Below are 22,179 nucleotides of genomic sequence, written 5' to 3'. Positions count from 1 at the left end.
CACAAATATATAGCTTGCTTAATGTTCCTTTTGTTATTTTTAAATTTCAGATAATCTTAATTTACAATTTTTTAATATATTTTATTTTTCAATAAATAATTTTACTTTTGAAAACGGTTTTCAAATAGAACCATCTTTAGGTCCCCTGATATATCAGTAGTAAAACCAATTTGACAATCAGCAGTTTGTTGGTCAATAAATAAGGTCTTTTTAAGGTCCTATAATTTTAATGATTTTTTAATGCCTTGTTTCATTTTTTAAAATGTTGCAGTTTGAACAGTACATTATGTGGCTTCCTCACTAAGCATTATCAAGATCCTGCTGTGAACCAGACACGGATGTGGGAATGAACTGGGCTGTGTCAGCCTATCAGCAGAGAGCAGAGAGTTTCCACTGGGAAATGATATGGACAGAACTAGTTTGTGAAGGGCCGTAAGTGCCTTTCTTCAGGATTAGTAACCCTACAGATACGGGAGTCTGTTGTGGTTTTGAATAAAAGAGTGATATGACAAAAGTGATATTCTAGGAAGTTTAAATAAGGGATGAGTGATCAGTGGCTTTAGCGGTGAGGATGGAAAGATAGAACAGGTTGAAGCTCATTATAAAGGAAAATTTTCTGGGCCTTCACTGGATTGGCAGCATTGAGGGAGAGTTCGGGATCTGAGAACATGTGGTTTTCTCAATTGTTTGGTTAAAAAGGAAATGTCCCTATTGATAGATACAGAGAATTCAGGAGTAAGGGAGAGTATCTTTGGTAGGGGAAGATGATGTGTTTTGAGTGTTGAATATGAAGAGATGTTGCTGTGTCTAAGTAGAGAGGGCTCATCACAGTCCACTGAAAGCCAGTCCAAGCCTGAAGCCTAGGAGTGAGGCCAAGAACTGAGCTTGCAGATTGGGGCTTTTCTGTGGAAGTAAGGTGAATCCATGCAAGTGAATGAATTCCTGACAGAAAACTGTGTTGGAAGAGAACACGAGGCAAAATGTTGAACTTCGGGCATCTCCAGGGGTTGGAGGAAGGTAGAAGAAGTAGCACCAGTGAAATATGATTCAAACAAAATATACCAGAGTCTTGGTCAGAGGGAAAGAAGGACCCCAAAGAATGGAGTCATGGAAACTAAAGGAAGAACAAGTATCAGTAAGAAATGTCACATGTAGTGATAAAGTCTAAAGAGAGCTAAGAAGAGTTTATTGGATTTGGAGCTCACTAATGACCTTCAAAACCAGCTTCAGGAGGCAAAAGAGTGTGTGGCAGCTGAGGAAATGGACATAACATCCATAGACTGTTCTTTTTAGGAGCATGTCAAGGAAATGAGAGTCAAAATGTAGAGTATTGTACCAAGGGGCAGAAGAGTCAAGTAAAACTTTTCTAGATACTGGAGACCTTTATGTGGTTGAATCCATTGAGTGAAGGAGAGATTGAATGTTATAGAGAGAGATGGGTTGCTAACCTAGGGAATGTCATTCTAGGAAAGAGTGAAATGAGAAGAGATGAAGGCATTAGCTCTGGAAACGGAGTAATGTTTCCAACGAGACAGGAAAGAAGATGAGAGCATTTATATTATAATAGCAGTTTCCATTTATTAAGCATCTTCTATAGTGTAAGCTAGAATATAAGTATAAATGAACTCTTTATAAAATCACTGTGAGGTATTGGGGGAGGGGTTACAAAAGAACTGTGTTGAGATGTGGCCTCTTGCCCTCCTGTGGTTTATATGGGCTAAGTGGAGAGAAGAGGCAGAAGTAACTTTCCCTGTGACCAAGGGGTAGAGTAAATAGACGCCATGCTTTGGGTGCCTAGTGATGGCGTGATGAAAAGGATGTAAGGCCTGATGGAGATGCCACGAACTAGGAGGAGTGGTTGGGATTTAGATAGGAGGCAAAAGTTAGGAAAATATGCTTCGGGAAAGGAGACTAGCAGATGCAAAGATCAAGCATGTAGCAAGCAAAGGTTTCTTGGTAGCTGTAGGTTTTGACTATTTATTCTTATTCTTATTTTTTTTTTTGCGGTACGCGGGCCTCTCACTGTTGTGGCCTCTCCCGTTGCGGGGCACAGGCTCCAGATGTGCAGGCTCAGTGGCCATGACTCACGGGCCCAGCCACTCCGTGCCATGTGGGATCTTCCCGGACCGGGGCACGAACCCGTGTCCCCTGCATCAGCAGGCGGACTCCCAACCACTGCGCCACCAGGGAAGCCCTGACTATTTATTCTTAAATTCAGTTGTAATAATAATTCTAGCAGCCAACGTTGAGTATTTACTAGGTGCCGGGTACTATTCTAAGCATTTTGCATACAGTTTTAATCCTCAGCCCAATCCCCAAGGTACTTACTGTTATTCCCCTCATTTCACAGGTGAGGAAATAGAGGGTTTATTCATTTACATGAGACCCCACAGCTTATGAGGGGTGGTGCTGGGACCGGGGCGGGGCTTTCTGATTTCAGAGCACTTACTCTTAACCTTTTCATTGTTTTGCCTCTAGAGGATGTTGTCTTATTTAGGAAGGAATGGCAGATTTGGCTGAGGTCAAGTTAGACGTTATGGAAAGCCTTGAATACAAGACTGTTGGGTTTGAACGTTTTTCTTTAATACATAACCATTGGGGCTTTCGTCAGGAGCAAAGTGAAGTTGTAACTTTGATGTAATGGGACAGTCCAGCACATGACAGCGGGTAACTCTCTGCGAGACCAGGGAGTTGTAGAGGAATCAAGGCAGCCCTTCCCTGCCCGTGCTACATGTAAGACTAGACTTCCACGATGTAATACTCTGATAGAATTGTTAATTAACCTGAGAGCTTGTGTTCTTCTTTGATTTGTAGGGGTCAACTTTCTCTTTCATTTCAGTTTTTGAAAGAAGAAATGTTTTTATTTGAAATGGAGTTAGAGTTTCTGTTGTGCACTTGTGTTACTGCGGTGGGGAGGTTCGAGGAGATTGGAGCTTACATTCCAGTGGAGAAGAGAGAATAACCATATGCGAATAATATGTAGAGAAAAAAGAGATTCTTTCCTTTTTGTTCTTCCTTTCTCATATTGGTAAGCAATAAAAAATGAAACTCTTAAGGTCTAACTTGCATAACTGCCAAGAAATATGAGCACTGTGATAACATCTGGGCTGTAGCTGGGACTAAGGGGTAGAGGGGAGGGCAGAGCTCTGCGGCCATAGCCCTGACTCTGAATCCTAGTAATCCCAAGGTAAATCACTTCATCTTTCTGAGCTTCAGTTTCCTCATTTGTAAAGTGGAGATATAATCCCCATCTCAATTTGCTGTTGGGAAAATTAGAGCCAATATGTATAAAGTATCTAGCCTATTTCCTGGCCCATAGTAAGTTCTCAGTTGTTGTGGAGCTTTCTGTCCTGCCCATTGCAGTGTGGTAGAAAATCATTGTTACCCCATTTTCTGTAGCCTAAAGATAGGGAGATACATCTAACCGGAGAGTTTCATGCAGATGATACGTAAACACCCATGTTACCTCACATGTGAATTCTCTGGAAAGAGGAGGCAAATAGAAGAACCAGTGGTAACCAAGCCTAGGACAGGAACAAGAGGAGGACACTAAACAATTAATACCCTTTCTAGTAAAAGAAAAAAGTGTGTATAAAATTTAGTTGCTCTTGTAGTTTAAAAGAAGACACTGACATAGAGGAAACTTTTGAGAGAGAGGGAGAAGCTGGCAGGTTAAGACTTGTGTTTCCTTAGGGAGGAGAACATAGTATTTAATAGTAAATGAGAAATTTGGTTACGAAAGAGTTGGTGGTGCACATTTAAAAAAAATATGAGCAGCAAGCATCATTTTAGGAAAAGATATTACCAGACAACATTGATAGCTCTCTTGGATTTGGCTTGGGTCATTTCCTGTTTAATGAAGCCACATTCAACAACTTATCTGCATTGGGGGTCATGGGAATGAATCAGGGATGTAGAAAGGAGAGAATGGAGAATGTAGCTTGGCTTCAGGATTCAATTATAACGTGTTACACTTTATTATATGGGACATCAGAAAAATTCAGTCAATCCTGTAAGGAAAATTAGTAAAACAAACAAACAAAAAAAAGTGAAGCTACTGATTATTCATTCATTCTGCAGAAACCTTGAGGAGGAAGGAAATTTGAGTAGTCTCATAGTTTAAGAAAGAAAATTGTAATACATAAGTAAATGGCACCTATTGCAGATGTGCTTTAAATGCCCTTGTAAAAATTAACTTTTAAAAGTAATCCATGTCCATTGTCCAGTGGTGCTTAGTGTTCAATTTTTATTTTAATTATTGAGGTTTAGTAAGAATTGCAGTCACTCTCTTCATCACATGTATTGCACACCAGAAACCAGGAACCATTGTGTGGCTTTAGGAAGGAAAGGAAAGGAAAGGAAATCATTTCCTTTCTAGGCCTCATTTTCCTCACCACCTCTTTTCATTGATTTCTAAGCCTGTAATTGAACTGATTTCCTCCTAGTTTGTCAACCCTGCTGATTCTAAGTGTTCTATTTGCATCATCAGTGTACTTGTTCTGCCACTAGATGGCATCAATGTACCTTTGAACCCTGTCACCTCCAGGTTTTCAGAATCTGAGGTCTGAAGGAGCCTTGGAATTTTTGCTTAATCCACCCCCCCACCCCCTATTTAACAACTGGGGGACTAAGACTCAGAGGTTAAGTGACATGGCCAAGGTCATACAGTACCTTAGAACCTCTTGAATCCCAGTCATTTATCTTTCCCTCTATTCCACTGTTTCTGTAGGGGGCTTTTGAGGGAAATTCAAAGAGAGATCATGTTTTCAACCATTCCTGCTTTTTGATAATTATCTTAAAAATAATTTAAAACCATTCTTCAAGTGCATATATCATCATATTAAAGATAAATAGTTGGTCTGCTTTTGTGTTTCTGTACTGTCTCCCTCAGAGGAAAAAGCTAGACTGTCAGCTTCTAAAGATCACTGCCCTACCTATAGCTTGCCTGCCTTCACAATTTGCCTTCTGTGGAAATAAGCTCCACAGAAATGTCCACCAGAGCCTCTCTGTCAGATGATTATCTTTCTCCATCCTTGCCCAGTCCCTTGGTAAGAGATTTGCCTTTCAGCTCTTTCCTCCAGCCAAACATAGCCATCCATTCTTCTGCTTCATCTTTGTCCACTTGCCTAATCAAGACAGCTTTTGGAGGGGGGAAGTCGATAATGCCCTGGTTCTTAAAAAATTGGTCTCTTGGGTTTTCCCAGCACATGTTAATTGGACTCTTTCCTTCCCCCCAACACCCCGCCCTCTCTACTGGTGACAAGGATGGCACTGCCGTAAATCGTGGCTGTGTGGGGGGCAGACGGTGTAGCGGGGGGCGGCATGGTCACGTGGAGATGACGTGGGCTCTGGAGTCATGCTGACTGGGCCTCGAATCTCTCCTCTCTCACTGACTGCCTCTGGTCCACGGTCACCTCTTTAATGAGGGTGATATTTACTGCCTCACAAGGCTGTTGTGAGGAATAGGTGAGGTTAGTGTGTGGAAAGCTCGCAGCATCAGTGCTTGGCGAACATTGTAGGTGCTCTTTAAGTGCTCATTGTTCTGGTTGCCGTTGTATGGAGAGGACAGCAGTGACTATAGTATATGAAGAGTTGGAGCCCAAGGGAGGGTGTCAGCCAGAGGAGCTAGTTTTTTCAATGGAGAAAAAAGGGAGAGGTGCATGTATGCCAGGGTCTGTCTCAGTGTTTTGGAGAAATAGTGTAGAAGTGTGCCGCCCAGTACGGTGGCCACTAGCCACATGTGGCAGTTGAACACTTGAAATGTGGCTGGTCCAAACTGAGATGCTGTAAGTGTAGGACACACATCAGGTTTCAAAGACGTCATATGAAAAAATTGAACATAAAATATCTCGATAATTTTGTATGTTGATAACATGTTGAAATGATACTATTTTGGATATGTAGAGTTAAATAAAATATGTTATTAAAATTTATTTCACCCATTTCTTTTTACTTTTTAAAATGGCTAGTAGCAAATGTAATGAGGCTAGCATTATATTTCTATCTGATAGCATTGGACTAGAAGATAGAGACCTTTGGTAGTCAACCATATACAACTTTAATTTGGGGAACCATGTGAGTTTTCTTTTTTCTTTGAAGATTCTTTTGATTTTTTTTTTCTTTTATGATGTTCTGTTCTTCAGAGCATGACCATCCTAAATCAAGATGCCAGGGCTTCCCTGGTGGCGCAGTGGTTGAGTCCGCCTGCCGATGCAGGGGACATGGGTTCGTGCCCCGGTCCGGGAAGAACCCACATGCCGCGGAGCGGCTGGGCCTGTGAGCCATGGCCGCTGAGCCTGCGTGTCCGGGGGAAAAAAAAAAAAAAAAGATGCCAGTGAGGATAATATAGGTTAAGTAATAGTTTAAAATGAAAAGAGTAAGAGGCACTGAATATTCCCCTTAGTCCCCCAAATTCCGAGGACCTCAATTGAGATGCAGGGTATGAATGCAGTTTTGATGGTTTAGTGGGTCAGCCAGAAGCAGTTAGAAGATCCTAGAGGTTTTTTTTTTTTTAAGCCATTTCATGATTTCAAAGAATAGGATGTGTACAGAAGTCATCTCCCATCATAATTATATGCTATCAGTAGATGAAAACCTACTAGCAGTTAATGATTCCAGAATTTTTTTTCAGATGCAAATTAAAAAGCAATTACACAAATTACCAAGAGCGAAAAGAAAAGAGAATCATAATACTATATATTAAATTGTCATCTGCCTGGTTTTCATCAAATTTATTTTGGTTTTAGGACATTAGTTACAAAATATTGACTTGCTTTAAAAACTTAAAGATCAACAGTAATATCATCACAAGCTTATGTTAGAGCTGTGAGATAATTGCTAATTTCAGACATTTGTAACCTTTGTTTTTTCAGGTGGATTGAAAAATAAAGCTCTTTATTTACATCTTAAATTTACACTTGCTGTTTTTTATAACACATGTGAAATAGTTTTGTGGGGAGTTTGTTCTTTGCTGATGCAGGAAGCAAGCAGGCACATGCATTTTGAGAACTTTGAGGGCAATTCTCATTTTTCTTGATTTAGTCCCAGAATGAGGTATACCTCATTCCAAGTAAACCTGCTGCCATGATCTATTGGGGTATAAGATGCTGTCAATTGTAAGAGGCACATGTAAGTGCCACCTTGTATAGAAAATTGAATGCTGCCAATAAAACTCTGATCAGCTATGGGTTATTAAGATGCATCTATTGCAGAGATGTTAAATGGAAAAAAAAGTGCACCTTATAAATGATGAAATATAATACACAGATTTTGAAACTTTCAACCAGGTTAGAAGTAAGAGAGCTTGTTTTATATGTTGTTTTATACGTTAGCATCAGACTTTAGGCCCTCCCAAATGAGTCACATTTAGTGAGTATGGAACTCTTTTCAGTTAATTCTGTAAATAACCAGACAAAAGCAAATGTACTGAGCTGATTGAGAAAAGTGAACTTCTAACTTTATTTCCACCTAGTACCTCTGCATCCCCCTCAACCCCCAAACACACAGCCACCCCATTTCTAGCCACTACCTATACCTCTAACAAAATCTCTTCTCTTAAAGGCTCCTCATAGCAGTTATTTATAGCCTCTTGTGAATTCAAGGCAAAGTGTTAAATTGCCCAAGGATGTTTGCTTTCTAAGCCTTATCTCTAATTATCGGCTAAAAATCTATATCTGCTTAAAGAAATTTCAGGCCTCAACTAGCCATATGGAGCAAGTTTTGTAGGAATGGCAGGGGGAGGAGGGATGTAGGGGCAGCTTCCTACTCGCCTCTGTGGAAGGCTATGGACAGATAACAGAGCACCTCATTTCCTTTCCCACCCTAAAGTGTTCAACCACGTCTGTCTGCTGGCTTACTGCCTTTGTACTGGAAGTCAAAGAAAGTAAGAAAGTAAACTGCATTCTGCTGCTGGCCTTACTAACTATATCTAAAAGGAAAGCAAAGTTGTAATAGCTGCATTTCTGACTCATTTCATTGAATTTTTATCAGTCTTATCTTCCTTTTGACAGGGGCTATTGTATTTTAAGGAAACCCTGTGATGTAAAGAATTCTTTTGTGATTTCAATAGCTACTTCCTAATTTACCTGTTTTGTACATCTCTACGTTTACAAATCATACTAACTTAAGTCAGGCTTTCCTCTTTGAACGACTCTTTGGTAATCCAGATTCTCAGCCTGCTTTTTCTAAATTTTGGGGGGCATGCCTAAACAGATACATGCTAGGGCAATTTGGCTCTTGGTTAAACTGCAGAAGTACTTGTGGTCTAACTTGAAGATGGAAGCAAAAATTTTTCCTCTCAAGTTTGTAATACATTCATCAGTTGTGAACCTGCTGATGCTCTGTATACTTTTTACATAGTTACATAGATGCTCAGTAAAAATGTTAGATTAATCCCACATTTATAATATCAGGGCTTGTCAACAGAGCTCTCCATTGCTTTCATGGAGTTGGTTAACACAAAGAATGGTCTTTCTCGGTAAAAGACGTGCAGTGATACTGCACATGCTTTCAGTGTCGTATTGGCTTTGAAAATTATATGGAAAAATGCCATCTCCATTGCTAAGTTTCCTACATTTAAGCTAATATAAAATGTAAGCCAAATTATAGCTCTGCATTCTTTATAGTAGTGTAGTGTGTTTGTTGATAGTATCTTAAATGATTTTCAGGTTAATTCTATAAATGTCTCTATGTGTTTGAATGACTTTGTCTTTTGGTCTTTGCAGCTCGGGGTGTGGTTTTCTCTGGGCTGTGCCTATCTGGCCTTGGAAGACTATGGAGGTTCAGCAAGGGCATTTCAGCGCTGTGTGACCCTAGAACCCGATGTAAGTTTGTTTGGTCTTCATTCCTTACTAAGCTCTTTGGTACTCTTTAAGTTATTTGAATTGTACTGTAGTTCAGAACAGCAATTCCTATGGGTCTGTAGTTTCCGTTATGCAAGATGAGTACACCTAAAATTTTTAAAAAGGGTGATCTCATGTTAAGCATTCTTATCACAGGAAAAAAAGAGAGCGAGAGAGAAGAAGGCAAAAAGATTCAAACTTTCTATTATTTTATGTCAAAAAAAAGAAGAACACCAATTCCTTTTGTGTTGGAGGAAGGTATCCCTTTGGCAGAAGGTCACACCCTAAGTTATATGAGTTATACATCTAGAAATAAGTTTCTTCTCGTAATAGCTAAGTTATTCATTGTTTTGTTTAGAAAATAGTTTTGATAAAACAGTTTTTTAGTTAAAAATATACTTTGCTGAGTATACAGCAAAGTGTCACATATATTTTGTCGCTCACCAGCATGTGCTGCCTAGGTTAATTGCACTATTAGAAAGTTCTTTTAGTTTACAGTCTTTAAATATTTAACAGCTTTACTGAGATGGTGAATAATTCGCATGCCATCTAGTTCATCCATTTAAAGTGTACAATATAGTGATTTTTTTAAATTATATTCAGAATTGTGCAACCATCCCCACAGTCAATTTTAGAACATTTTTATTACCATAAAAAGAAATCCCCTGTACCTGTTAGCAGTCACTCCTCATTTCTCCCAAACACCTTCCACGTCTACCCCCCATCCCCACCCCTAGGCAACCACTAATGGACATTCTGTCTCTGTAGATTTGTCTATTCTGAATATTTCATATCAGTGGAATCATACAATGAGTGGTCTTTTTAACTGCCTTTCTTCACTTAGATTAATGTTTTCACAATTCATCCATTCTCTATTCAAAATTTTGAGAAACTGCCAGACAGTTTTCTAAAGCACCATTTTACATTCCCACCAGCAATGTGTGAGGGCTCTAATTTCTCAACATCTTTGGCAACACTTGTCTTGATTATTGTCTGTCTTTTTGATTATAGTCATCCTAGTAGGTGGTATCTTGTTGTGGTTTCAATTTCCATTTCCTTGATGGCTGATGATGTTGAGCATCTTTTTATGTGCTTTTTGGCCATTTGTGTATCATCTTTGGAGAAATGTTTATTGATATCCTTTACCTATTTGTGTTATTGGCCTTTTTACTGTTGAGTTGTAAGAATTCTTTATATATCCTAGATACAAATCCGATATCAGATATATGATTTGCAAATATTTTCTCCTATTCTGCAAGTTGTTATTCACTTTCTTGATAGTGTCTTTTGAGGTACAAAAGTTTTTAATTTTGATGAGGTCCAGCCTGTCTGTTTTTTCTGTTGTTGCTTGTGCTTTTGGTGTCATATTTAAGAATCTGTTGCCAAATCTAAGATCATGAAGATTACCTTATCTTTTCTTCTAAGAGTTTTATTGGTTTAACTCTTATGTTTATGTCAAATCTGCTGTTAAACCTATTCATTAAACTTGTTATACTATGTGTGGTGGTGGATATTCACTAAACTTATTGTGGTAATCAATATATACCACAGATATATACACATATATCAAATCATTATGTAGTACACCTAAAAGTAATACAATGCTATATATCAGTTACATCTCAATTAAAAAAAAACTAAACATCATTTCAGACAATGTATTTTTTTTGTTAGTTCAAGAATTTTTATTTGGTTCTTCTATAGTTTTCATGTTTCTACTGAGATTCCTTAGTTGTTACCTTATCATGTTCTCTTCAAATCTTTTATTATATTTTATAACAACTGCTTTGAAATTTTTGTATGCTTATGCCAACGTCTCTTTAATTTCTGTGTCTGTTTCTATTTACTGATTTTTTTTATTTGGTTATGGATGAATTTTCCTGCTTGTTTGCCTGTCTACCAATTTTTAAAAATTATATCCTACACTTGTGGATGCTATGTTGTTGAGTTTCTGAGTCTTGTTGTCTTCCCTTGAGGAAGGTAGAGTTTTATTTTGGCATTTGGTTAATTTACCTGTGAATCAGCTTGATTTTAAGCTTAAGGTGGGTCTGGAGTTGTCCGTATTCCAGAGTTGCTGTCAACCTTCTCTTGAGGTATAACCTTTTGGGGGCCGAACTTAATCCCACAGGTGATCAGTAAGAATTCTCCTCTCTGGTTGGTTGGAACCTGAATAACTCCCAGAACTGTGTGACCTCTAGAATCTCCATTCAGCTCACAGCTGTCTCGTAGTTGTTTCCTGCCTGGCCTTAAGAAGTTTTGCCCTGCACATGTATAGCTTAGTATTCAGCCAAGGACTCAAGGAGATGCTTATTGAGATTTCTGGAGCTTATTCTCTGCACAGATCTCTCTTCCCTGTTATTTTGTCTTGCAAATTCAGCCCCTTTTCAGACCTGAACTCTGAACTCTTTTCCCCCTCCTTAGTAAGACTTGCTATGCTTTGTTTGGTTTCTACCTTTCTGTGCTGCAGCCCTCAAAGTGCCTCTAGATAGAAGTGTAGGTTGATTGTTGAGACAACTCAACTGTCCTTCTCTCAGGGATCATAGTCCTGTGTAACCCTTTGTCCAACTTCTCAAAAACAGTTGTTTCCTAAATTTTGTCCAGTTTGTAACTTTTTATGGCAATAAGGCTAGTCTGGTTCTAACAGTGCTCTGTCTGTAAGGAGAGGTCGGTCCATTGCCAATTAATTTTTATATCATATGTATGGAACTTGAGAACTATATACTTTATGTTTTATAAAACGTGGAACAAAGAGGAACAAGCATAATTTAAATCATTTTTGTTAGAATCAACATTTATATAGAGGCTTTATTTTTGTCATTGCATAGAGGAATAGGTAGAGAAATATGTTTGATTGATGAAATACTTAGGCTTAACACTGGAGAACACATATTCCTTTGCTCTCCCATCTGATGAAGGATGATGGTAAAATAGCAAAGCCTTTTATGATAGGAAAAACAATATTTTGCATTACTTTAGATTTGTAGTTAATCTATATATTGTGTAAATTATGTTGTAAATTGTCCAACTGTTTTGTAAATATAAATTTGGAAATAAAATCTTAGCAAACTTCCAAATTAGTGCTATAATAGTTATATCACTTTGCTGACCTAAAAATCTATCTATCTATCTATCTATTTATTTATTTATTTATTTATTTATGGCTGCGTTGGGTCTTCGTTGCTGCACATGGGCTTTCTCTAGTTGTGGCGAGCGGGGGCTACTCTTCGTTGCAGTGCACACACTTCTCATTGTGGTGGTTTCTCTTATTGTGGAGCACGGGCTCTAGATGCTTGGGCTTCAGTAGCTGTGGCACGTGGGCTCAGTAGTTGTGACTCGCGGGCTCTAGAGCACAAGCTCAGTTTGTGGTACATGGGCTTAGTTGCTCCGCAGCATGTGGGATCTTCCCGGACCAGGGCTTGAACCCGTGTCCCCTGCATTAGTAGGCAGATTCCTAACCACTGTGCCACCAGGTAAGCCCTTGTTGACTATTTTTGTTCTAAATTATAAGTGTTAAGTTTAATTTATTTAATTTTCTTATACATTTTTAAACATACCTTATTGAAAATTAACATTGTAAAGAGTACACCTTGAGCTAGGAAAATATGTTATATTTTTGGTTGCAGCAATTATACCTAAATGAGAATAGTCTGTAACTGTTATCTATCATTTCAGAATGCTGAAGCTTGGAACAATTTATCAACTTCTTATATCCGATTAAAACAAAAGTAAGTGCATTAGAAAAAGATGAAGAACTTTGCTTCCAAAATAAATGAATGAGATTTTCTTCAACTGAACACTGAAACATTGTGCCTTACTCTTTGTCTTTTTCCCCTTGCCTACCCATATCTTTGAGTTAGAATGACTTAATATCACCATTTGCATTCCAGGTGTAGTTTATTTCTTGAAAACATTTAGTATGTAATAAAATAAGAAATATATATATATATATATATTTTTTTTTTAAGAAATATTTTTTGACCTCTTTATTTGATACCGAAGTTTTGTATCCTAAATTTCATTGCATGGTAAAAGCAAGCATGCTTTTAGTCAGTCAGCTCAACTGATAGATTCTTAATGATTGCTTGCTGTGTACTGGACATTATTGAGACATATAAGTATGAACCAATGTCTTCAGGGAGTGTGGGTTTAAAAAATAAAATATTATGTCATATTATTTTAAAAATTGATTAGTAATATAAGTTGTATGTGGTAAATCTCAAGTGAGAAGTACAAAGAGGGCTATAATAATGGTAGGTGATATTTGTAGAACAGTTATATTCTCTGCCGCTCATGTAGTCCTGTGAGGATCTCAGAGGAGAGAAGGTGTGTGATGCTGGTTCAGAAATGCTTCTGAGAGAATGTTGGATTCAAGCTAAAATTTGAAGAATTGGTAGAGGGGAGAGAGGGAAGCCTTTCAGGATTTGGAAATAAATGGTCATTAATTTGTGTACCTAGCGTTCTGAATCTGTGTGACGAAATGCAGAGTGACAGGCATGAATGCCACACTTTAGGATATAGGAAGTAAAATAGTCCAGCTCGAGACTAGTGAGATCTATAGTGGGAGATGAGGTTGGAAAGGTCAGTTGGGGTCACATGGCAGCGTGTTCTGATCATCTGGCTGACTAGTTGAGACTATCCTGTTGGCAGTAGGAAGCCAGAGATTTCAGTGGGGTAATTTCACGAAGAAAGACGTTTTTTAGGAAGATTTATCTGGTGACAATGTGTGAGACAGAATAGAGAGGGAACTGGGGACAGGGAAACCAGTTAGGAGACAGCTGTGGTAACAGTCCAGGCAGGCAATAACTAGACTGGAAAAAGAAGGGGCGGATGCCAGTTTATAAAGAGAACAACCAACTGGGCTCACTGACTGGCTATAGAAGGTGAAGGGAAGGCAAGAGGCAAGCATGGCTGTTGCCCCCGTTTTAAACAAATGAATTAAAGCGTAGATATATTCCCATTTTTATTTTGCCTTATTTTCAAATTTAATTTGTCTTTGTGGATTCACGAGTATTTCTGAAGATATCATTAAGTCCACATCACGTCGAAATCGTGCAGTGCTTCCGCTGCTCTTGGATGACAGTCTACATAAATCAAGTACTGTTTGTTCTGCCGCTCTCTTTGGAAAATAACATTATGTTCTTGATTGCAACTGATTGTGTTAAAACTCACTAGAGACCCTTTTGGGTTAAAGCAGGGGCAGGGGAAATCCCTGTCATAGTTGTAGAATGATCTCAGTGGGTTTTTCTAGTCATACTGATAATTTTGTATGTCGTGAGGCTCTTGACACTCTATGTTGTCCTCCAGCCCATTAATCCTAAGAATTCTAATTGCTTTCTCTCTTAATGGTTCTTGCACATTGTTCCTCAGCTTCTTTTTGACACTTTTTTTGTCTTCCTGCAGCTCCATGAATAGGTTTTTGTGTCAAAGTGGGGTTGTAAGGTCAGAGGTAAATCACTCCTTTCTTTTTTTTTTTTTTTTTTTGTTTTTCTTGCGGTACGCGGGCCTCTCACTGTTGTGGCCTCTCCCGTTGCGGAGCACAGGCTCCAGATGCGCAGGCTCAGCTGCCATGGCTCACGGGCCCAGCCGCTCTGCGGCATGTGGGATCTTCCCGGACCGGGGCACGAACCCGTGTCCCCTGCATCGGCAGGCGGACTCTCAACCACTGTGCCACCAGGGAAGCCCTAAATCACTCCTTTCTTCTTGCCTCTTTGTTCTTTGCTTACTTTGCTGCTGCTGCTCCAGAGAGAGCTCATTTTTGACTCAGGAGATTGTTACTTCAGGGGCAAATTATTAATGCTCCTCTCAAAAGAATCCTATCCCTGCCTTAAAGTGACCCTTTAAACTATCTCATCTCTCCCTCTGCTGTCACCAGGTTCTTCACTAAAGTGCTCTTTCCCCCATTTCATCTGATTCCCCTAGGCATCATGTCCCTACCAGTCCTGTGGGAATGAATCCGGAATTGAAGCTCCTTAGAAGGAAGTCATACTTCCCAAAAAAAAAAGGATTTCATTGCAAAAATTTTGAGGCCAAAAAATTGTGATTAGAGGATAGGAGGACATACAAAAAGGATAATCCTCCTGCTGTGGACTGCTGCTTGTTGAGTCCTTTTCCAGTAGGACAGCTTCACCCCCCACCCCCTATGTAGATGGGAGACCTGCGGAATCTCGGTCCACTGCCTTTGAAGGCAGTTGCTATCACATATGAGGTGGGCATAGGGAGTAGAGTAGAGAAAGAAAAGAAATCACATAGAAACAATTTATGGCTGAATTTGAAGAAGTATTAGAGCAAGGGTGCTTACATTTTTAACTGTAAAGGAGGGTGAGTCAAGGGATAAATGAACCAGTGCATTCCATGACAACTTTCAGTAAATTGTTTAATATAGGGTATAAAAAACTAAAGTGTAGTGAATTGTGGTTATGAAAAGACTAAAAGGACTTAATTGTAAAGAAATTTTGGTCAGTACCATAGGTATATTAGAGAATGAGTAAATGATTTGTGTGTTCAGTGACTAGCAGGGAAGGTTACTAAAAAGTTACACTTCTTTTTAAGTGCTTTAGGAGGTGACTCTCAGGACAAGGGCCTGAGTCAGCCAGAAGACCCCCCACCATCCTCTCTAAAATTTGCCTTGAAGTCAGCAAAGAGGAGGGGTCTTGGTGAAACCCTGTGAGGCTCAGCAGGGAAAGGGAGGTGGACCTTGTTGTCTTAAGTTAGCAAATTCAAAATGGCTCTTGGAGAGGGAGATTGATAGCATACCTTTGAACGAGGTTACTGTAGTTGTCCAGTAAAGCATTTATGATCTATAAGGGAGCTATAGTGTTGTTCAGCCAGTAGAGTAAAGTATTAAGAATCTTTTTGAGAGCTGAGATGTTTAACACTTAGAATAGGTGACATGAAGTTCTGGTGATTTCCTTGCCAATATCAAGTTTTTAATAGTGTTTTTCTATTTTCTGAAGTAGCTTGGATAAGGCAAGGATTCTGTGATGGTTTGATAAACCTTATCTGTAAAACCACCTAGTCTGGTTTTAATTTTTATTGATTTATTTGGCTTTCTATTTTTTAGCTCATTTTGCGTAATTTGTTCATAATGTTCTCTTGTGACTTTTTAAAAAATTACTAATTTTATATATGCCACTTTTCTAAATTCTAAATGGAATTTAGTTAGTCTGTTCCATTAGTCTTTTTCAAAAAGCCAGCTTTTGGTTTTGTTGATCATTTATATTCTTTCTTTATATTTTATTTCATATTTTCTTCTTTCTTAGAATTTCTTTTCTTCTTTCTTAGAATTATTTGGTATTCTTTTACAAAATTAAGTTGGATGTTTTAGCTCATTTATTTCCCATCTTTCATAATTATAATCAATACATATAAAAATATAAATTTCTCTCTAAATACTGCTTTACATATATCTTGCAGATGGTGGTATATAATGCTTTCATTAAATTCTAAATATTTTGTACTTTCTAATATGAATCTCTCTCCTCCCCCCACTGTAGGTTCCTTTTTTTTAGGAGTGCATTTTTAAGTTTGCAGGCATATATTTTTTTAACTGTCTCTTTACTGTTGATTTCTATATTTAGTTGCAGAGAATATGGTCTATATACTTGTAGTTTTACTTTTTTTTTAAACACAACTCATAATTGTTTTTGGTCTCAATAATTATTTAAATTTACTGACATACTTCATTTTCTTTTCTCACCATTGATCATTTCTTGTATCCCTTTTCTTCTCTTTGAAGTCCCTTTTATTTTTGCAGGAGGAGATGGTTTAATAGTTCTTTTAAGTTAGGGTCACTAGGTGATAAACTTCCATAGTCTTTGTACATGTAAAATTTTTTATTTTGCATTTATTCTTGAGTGGTAAGTTTAATTGATTATAAAATTTTAGGCTGACAGTTATTTTTACTTAGCACTTTAAAGTATTTTATTGCCTTCTACCATCTTCTGCTGCTAATGAAATATCTGCTGTCCTCTGTCATTCTTTTATAGGTTTTAGGATTATCTTCATGTTCTGCAGTTTCACATAAAGTGTCTAGGTGTTGGTTTACCTTTATTTATCGGCCAACCCAATATAATGCTCAGTACACAAAATATACTTTTGATCATAGAATTTAGATCTTTGTTCAGTTCTGGAAAATGCTCAGCTATTATCTTGTCAAATGTAGTGTCTTGCCATCTTCTGCATTTATTTACTCTGGAATGTCTATCGAATGTATGCTTAAATCTTACCTCTCATTCTTTCCTTTGTCTCTTTATTACTCTTTTATTTTTTAATCTGAATTCCTCACTGTTATCTTTCAATTCATCAGTACTCTTTTTGACTGTGTGTAATCCAGTTTTTGTCACATGTTGAGGTTTTTTGGTTTGTTTGTTGTTTTTGGGGTTTTTTTTGTTTTTTTTTGCGGTATGCAGGCCTCTCACTGTTGTGGCCTCTCCCGTTGTGGAGCACAGGCTCTGGACACTCAGGCTCAGCGGCCATGGCTCACTGGCCTAGCCGCTCCGCGGCATGTGGGATCTTCCTAGACCGGGGCACGAACCCGTGTCCCCTGCATCGGCAGGTGGACTCCCAACCACTGCGCCACCAGGGAAGCCCGGTTTGTTTGTTTTAATGTCTCTTGCAATTTCAAGATTTCTACTTGGTTTTTATTTATGTCTCCCTATTCTTGTTTCATTTCTACTTGTTTTTGTTTGCCGTTTCCTGTTAGGGAAATTTGAGGTGGTTTCGGGTTGTTTGAACCTCTTAATTCTGTTTATTAACATGAATGATTAAGGACTGACAGAAAGTCCACATTAGTATTTTATACATGTAGCTATAGTTTATTTAGCTATGGTTATTCATTATTGGGGTTTTTTTTGTTTTTGTTTTTTTAACTTGACCTTCAATAGAGTGAAAGCTTTTAGAACTTTACAAGAAGCCCTCAAGTGCAACTATGAACACTGGCAGATCTGGGAAAACTATATTCTCACTAGCACTGACATTGGGGAATTTTCAGAAGCCATTAAAGCTTATCATCGGCTCTTGGACTTAAGAGACAAATACAAAGATACTCAGGTAGGATATTCATATTTTGTTATTTCAGTTTGTGTTTGATATTAATACTTCATTATATGATGTAAATTGTTTCCTTGACTCTACCCAGGAAAATTTTGTTAAACACAAGTAATATATAAAAGAGGGCTTTTTTGTAGAGTTGAATATTCTTAGTTACATATTAATTCTGACATTCCAATGTCAAATATGTTTGTGTAATCATAGACTGAATAGTACTGTGACTCAGTTATGAAAATCTGATTTGTGGTTTACATATGTATAGTCAGCTTGCAGAAACTTAATAGAGTGATGCTTGTGTTATTTATAACTTTGGTTATCTCAGTGCAATAGCTGGATTAACTCCCGTACTCATTTATCCACTCATTGAACAATCATTTACTGCAACTTTCAAATTGTTTGAACAATATAGAAATGAAGACTAACATTTCTTTGCACTGTTTAATGAGATGGTCTTCATCTTGCGATGAAGTCAGGACTGGTTGATTCTTAACAGTACAAAAAATACTATATCGTTTCAGAAACTATGGGAGACTTGAAGCCCCTATGTTTGACATCCAGTAGTATTAAATATAAAAGACATTGTGGGTTTTATTGTGGTTGAAGAGAATGTTTAAAGATAGGGTGTATAGGAGCTTATAGGTTACAAAGTCCAGGGGCTTGAAAATTTAATACTTTATTTGCAATAATCAACATATATATTATTTAAAGTGGTGAATTTGGAATTATGAAAAAACAAATAACATGTAATATATGATAATACCTCACTACTCTTATGGCTTATTATAGATATACTACAGCTGTTCCAAAATTTACCTTGTCTGGTTTCTGGTTTCGTAGCCCCAGCCCTCAACCTGTTTGCATGTTTTTGCAAATCCAGCTATATAATTCGCTAAATTGCTTTAAAGCTCAGGTTCTGGGCAGTTCACTTAAAGATCTGTGGCTTCAAGTAGAACCATATACCTACTTACAGGAGCATTGTTGACCCCTTCAATTACTTTTCTTTTCCTTGTTTTTTTTTTTCCCCCCCCTTTTTAACTGTTGTACATTGACCATCCATTATAGAAAGAAGGGACTTGAATTTTATAGAGTGAAGATCACTTAAAACGTGCATGGAAGTATAGCAGAGTTTTACATCCTAGGGAGGATAGGAACCCTAGCCAATCTGTTTGCACAGTCCTCTGGCCATGTAGTACTTGTCCTGTTCACCATTGTGATGGCTCTTTCTCTTCCGCACTTAGCCCTTTGGCAAAGGGCACTGATGAGGCTCTGAACAGATCTCGGTGTGTTGCTGAACCACTGAGGATGGTGCAGAGATTGCAAAGTGCTTGTCTCTTGTTTATCTCAACTGTAATTTTTTAAAAGACCTTTCTTTACTAAGAAAGCCTTGTGAAGCCTGTTCTAAAATCTCAGGGAGAATGTAAATAATTTGCATTGGTAGTATATTCCATTTTTCACTTGAAATAAATTCTTTTTTTTTTCCTTTTGCGAAGTTCTGAATGCATAGAGATGTATTTTGAGTGTTTTTCAGAAAAGGAAAAAAAGTTTAAAAAAACCCCAAAACTGCTCCCAGCATAAATTTAGATGCTTTCATTTAATTTTTATCTTAAATAGAGTTTCCAAACATATTTTAGTGATCATATTCACAGTTTTAAACTCCTTCTGGCAAATCTAATCATAAGAATTTTCACCCGTAGCAAAACTGTGTTCTAATTTCCATTGAAAATTTTCTAATCCTCTACCTGTTTTAGCAGAGTATTTAACTTATATCATTTTTAACTTAAGTGAAAATTGAGTCGTTTCCTACCTAGAGAAAATTATTAGGATTCAGTTTAAATTCATGGCCAGCTAATATTTTGATTTCTTTTTTCCTGTAATTCTTTTGTTCCTCAAATTCAGAATATGAATCAAACCTCCTTTCGTACAAGAGTATTTCATCTGAGCAGTAATATTTTGATGAGTTTGAAATTAGTTTTTATAAAAGTTCAGTATTTTTAGAAACAATCAAGGGTGGCATCTATATTCTTAAGACTTCTTCCCTCAGCACCCCTGCCACACACAGGAACACCAAGAATCATTCCTGTTAGACAAAATACTGCTTATAAACAGAGCACCTAGAGAAACATAAGGTGCTATAAAGATGTTAGATGTTATGGCTGTTAGCTTAATTTTTATATTTGGATTTGGGGAAATATTACTCAGAACGTAAGAACTAGATAACTAGTGACTTGCTCGGGTCAAATGATCATCTTTAGCACCTTATAATAGAGAACTTTCGGGTATTCAGATGGAGAAATAGCCACAGTAAGATAATTTGTCAGTTTATACTAGGCCCTGTTAATAGCTTTCTCTAGAAGTGTCACAGAATACTGATGGAGGTGTTTGGTCTCTGGCAGGTGTGGGTAGAATCACTCCAGAGTGGTTAAATCATCACTGAAGGAAGGTCTTGATGGCTAGCGTGGTCTCAGTCATATTTAGCTTCGTGGCATACTTGTGTCCGCCATCATGTTTTCTCACTGCTAGTCAGCGTGGACTGAGACAGTTGATACATCGTCTGGAATATTTTTATCTTGGCTAAAATAATTTTACTTAATTTGACTCTGCAAGTTTGGCAACAGGTGTCTTTCAAAAAAACTCTGATATTCTTATGTTTCACACTACCTGACCTCATTCTATTTCAGTTTGCTTTAAAATTCTCTTTTTATCTATTCTTTTTCTACTTCTTTATAGATGTGATTACTGACATTTTAATTTTTTTATTGTGTGTTGTAAATTCATATTCATTTAAATACAGACACATGATAAATTAACTATAAATTGTTTTTCTCACTATTTGTAATAAGAGAATGGGTGAATATACTACCTTTATCATTTACTGCCTTTTCTTTCTATGTCCTAATTTTGACTAATGCACAGATTAGTATAACTCAAGAACACTGTTCTATAATAGATATTTATATTCATGTCTGGATTGTACACACTTTTATTAATCTATCATAAAACTAATTTTCATATTTCTGTGTAATTAGTCCCTGTTTGATTTTCCAGTTTTCTACTATTGTTAATAGTGCCATGAATATCCTTGTAGACAAACCCTTGTGTATATACATGCTTCTTTCCTTGGGATAATTTCTAATGTTGATGTGTTCATTTTTTTTCTTTTTCCTTTTCTTTTTTTCTTTTTCTGCTCTTCCCCCATCCCCCCTCCTCCTCCCCTTCCTCCTCTTCTTCCTTCTTCTTTGATAACTTTCAGTCATTTGGGGAAAAATTTAAGTATTGCATTATTGCACCCCATTTGCTGTTTATAAATGGAAGAGGAAGGAAAGGGGATTAACGTATATCCAGTGCTTACTATGTTCTTGGCACTTAACATGGATTATCTTTTATAGGGCATACAGTATTTGAGGTGGGTACTAAATAGTCCTCATTTTACAATGTATGAATATGAGACCCAGAGAGGTTATATAACTTGACCAGTCATATATCTAGTAGGAACCAAAGATAGGAATCCCATTTAGGCATGTCTGTTTTTTGTGTGAATCAAGCCTTGAAGTCTGTGGGAAGATTTATGTTAAAAGGCACATTTCTCCATTATATTAATGTGCATTTGAACTATATCTAACAAAGTTTTTTTTTCTTCAAATTGGGGTATAATTTACATATAATAAAACGCACAGATCTTAAGTGTAAGTTTGATGTGTTTTGACCATTATGTATTCTTATGTAACTACTTCCCAAAACAGATATGGAACATTTTCATCACCAGAGAAAGTTCTATTATACCCCTTTCCAGTCAACTGAACCACCACCCTTTCCCCTCAACCAGGCAACTACTATCTGATTTCTGTCACCACAGTTCAGTTTTGCTTTCTCTTGAACATCATACAATATGTATTCTTTCCTATGGATGTTGTTCTTTGTGTGGATTTCTATTCGGGGAAGGAGGGAGGTGGTGTTGATGGGCAGTGGGGCAGGTTGCCAACCAGATTGAAGTCCTGGAGCAAGTGGTGGCTGGGCTTACCTGAGAGAGAAGAGCAGAGGGAATGGATATATTGTGTACAAATTCTGTCTCTGTGAAGTGGTTACTATCTCTCTTTTACTGCTGAAGTATCTGAGGCTCAGCAAGATGAACTAATAAAGTTGATCTTTCACAGCTAACGAGCAGTCAAGCCAAGGCGTGAAGTCTGAAGTCTGGCCTATTTAACCTAAAACCTGTGCATGCCTTTTCCACACGCGAAGAAATTTTTTCTTTTTTTGCTGAAGGAGTGAAAAAGACAATATTAAACTGCCTACG

The 22,179-nt window shown here is 37.6% G+C and overlaps 1 protein-coding gene across 2 annotated transcripts in view; it reads left to right on the top strand.

The window, feature by feature from the left end:
- Positions 1 to 22,179, top strand: part of TTC27 (tetratricopeptide repeat domain 27) — a 181,641-nt gene that overhangs the window by 138,395 nt on the left and 21,067 nt on the right. For both annotated transcript variants that reach the window (XM_081254404.1, XM_081254403.1), the window contains exons 14-16: positions 8,724 to 8,822; positions 12,513 to 12,565; positions 17,723 to 17,888. In XM_081254404.1, the coding sequence (XP_081110530.1) occupies positions 8,724 to 8,822; positions 12,513 to 12,565; positions 17,723 to 17,888 (318 nt within the window). The remainder of the gene's footprint in view (positions 1 to 8,723; positions 8,823 to 12,512; positions 12,566 to 17,722; positions 17,889 to 22,179) is intronic.

This window comes from Mesoplodon bidens (assembly GCF_964165515.1).
Source record: "Mesoplodon bidens genome assembly, chromosome: 14".
Lineage (NCBI taxonomy): Eukaryota > Metazoa > Chordata > Mammalia > Artiodactyla > Ziphiidae > Mesoplodon > Mesoplodon bidens.
This window is presented reverse-complemented; position numbering and strand designations above follow the sequence as displayed.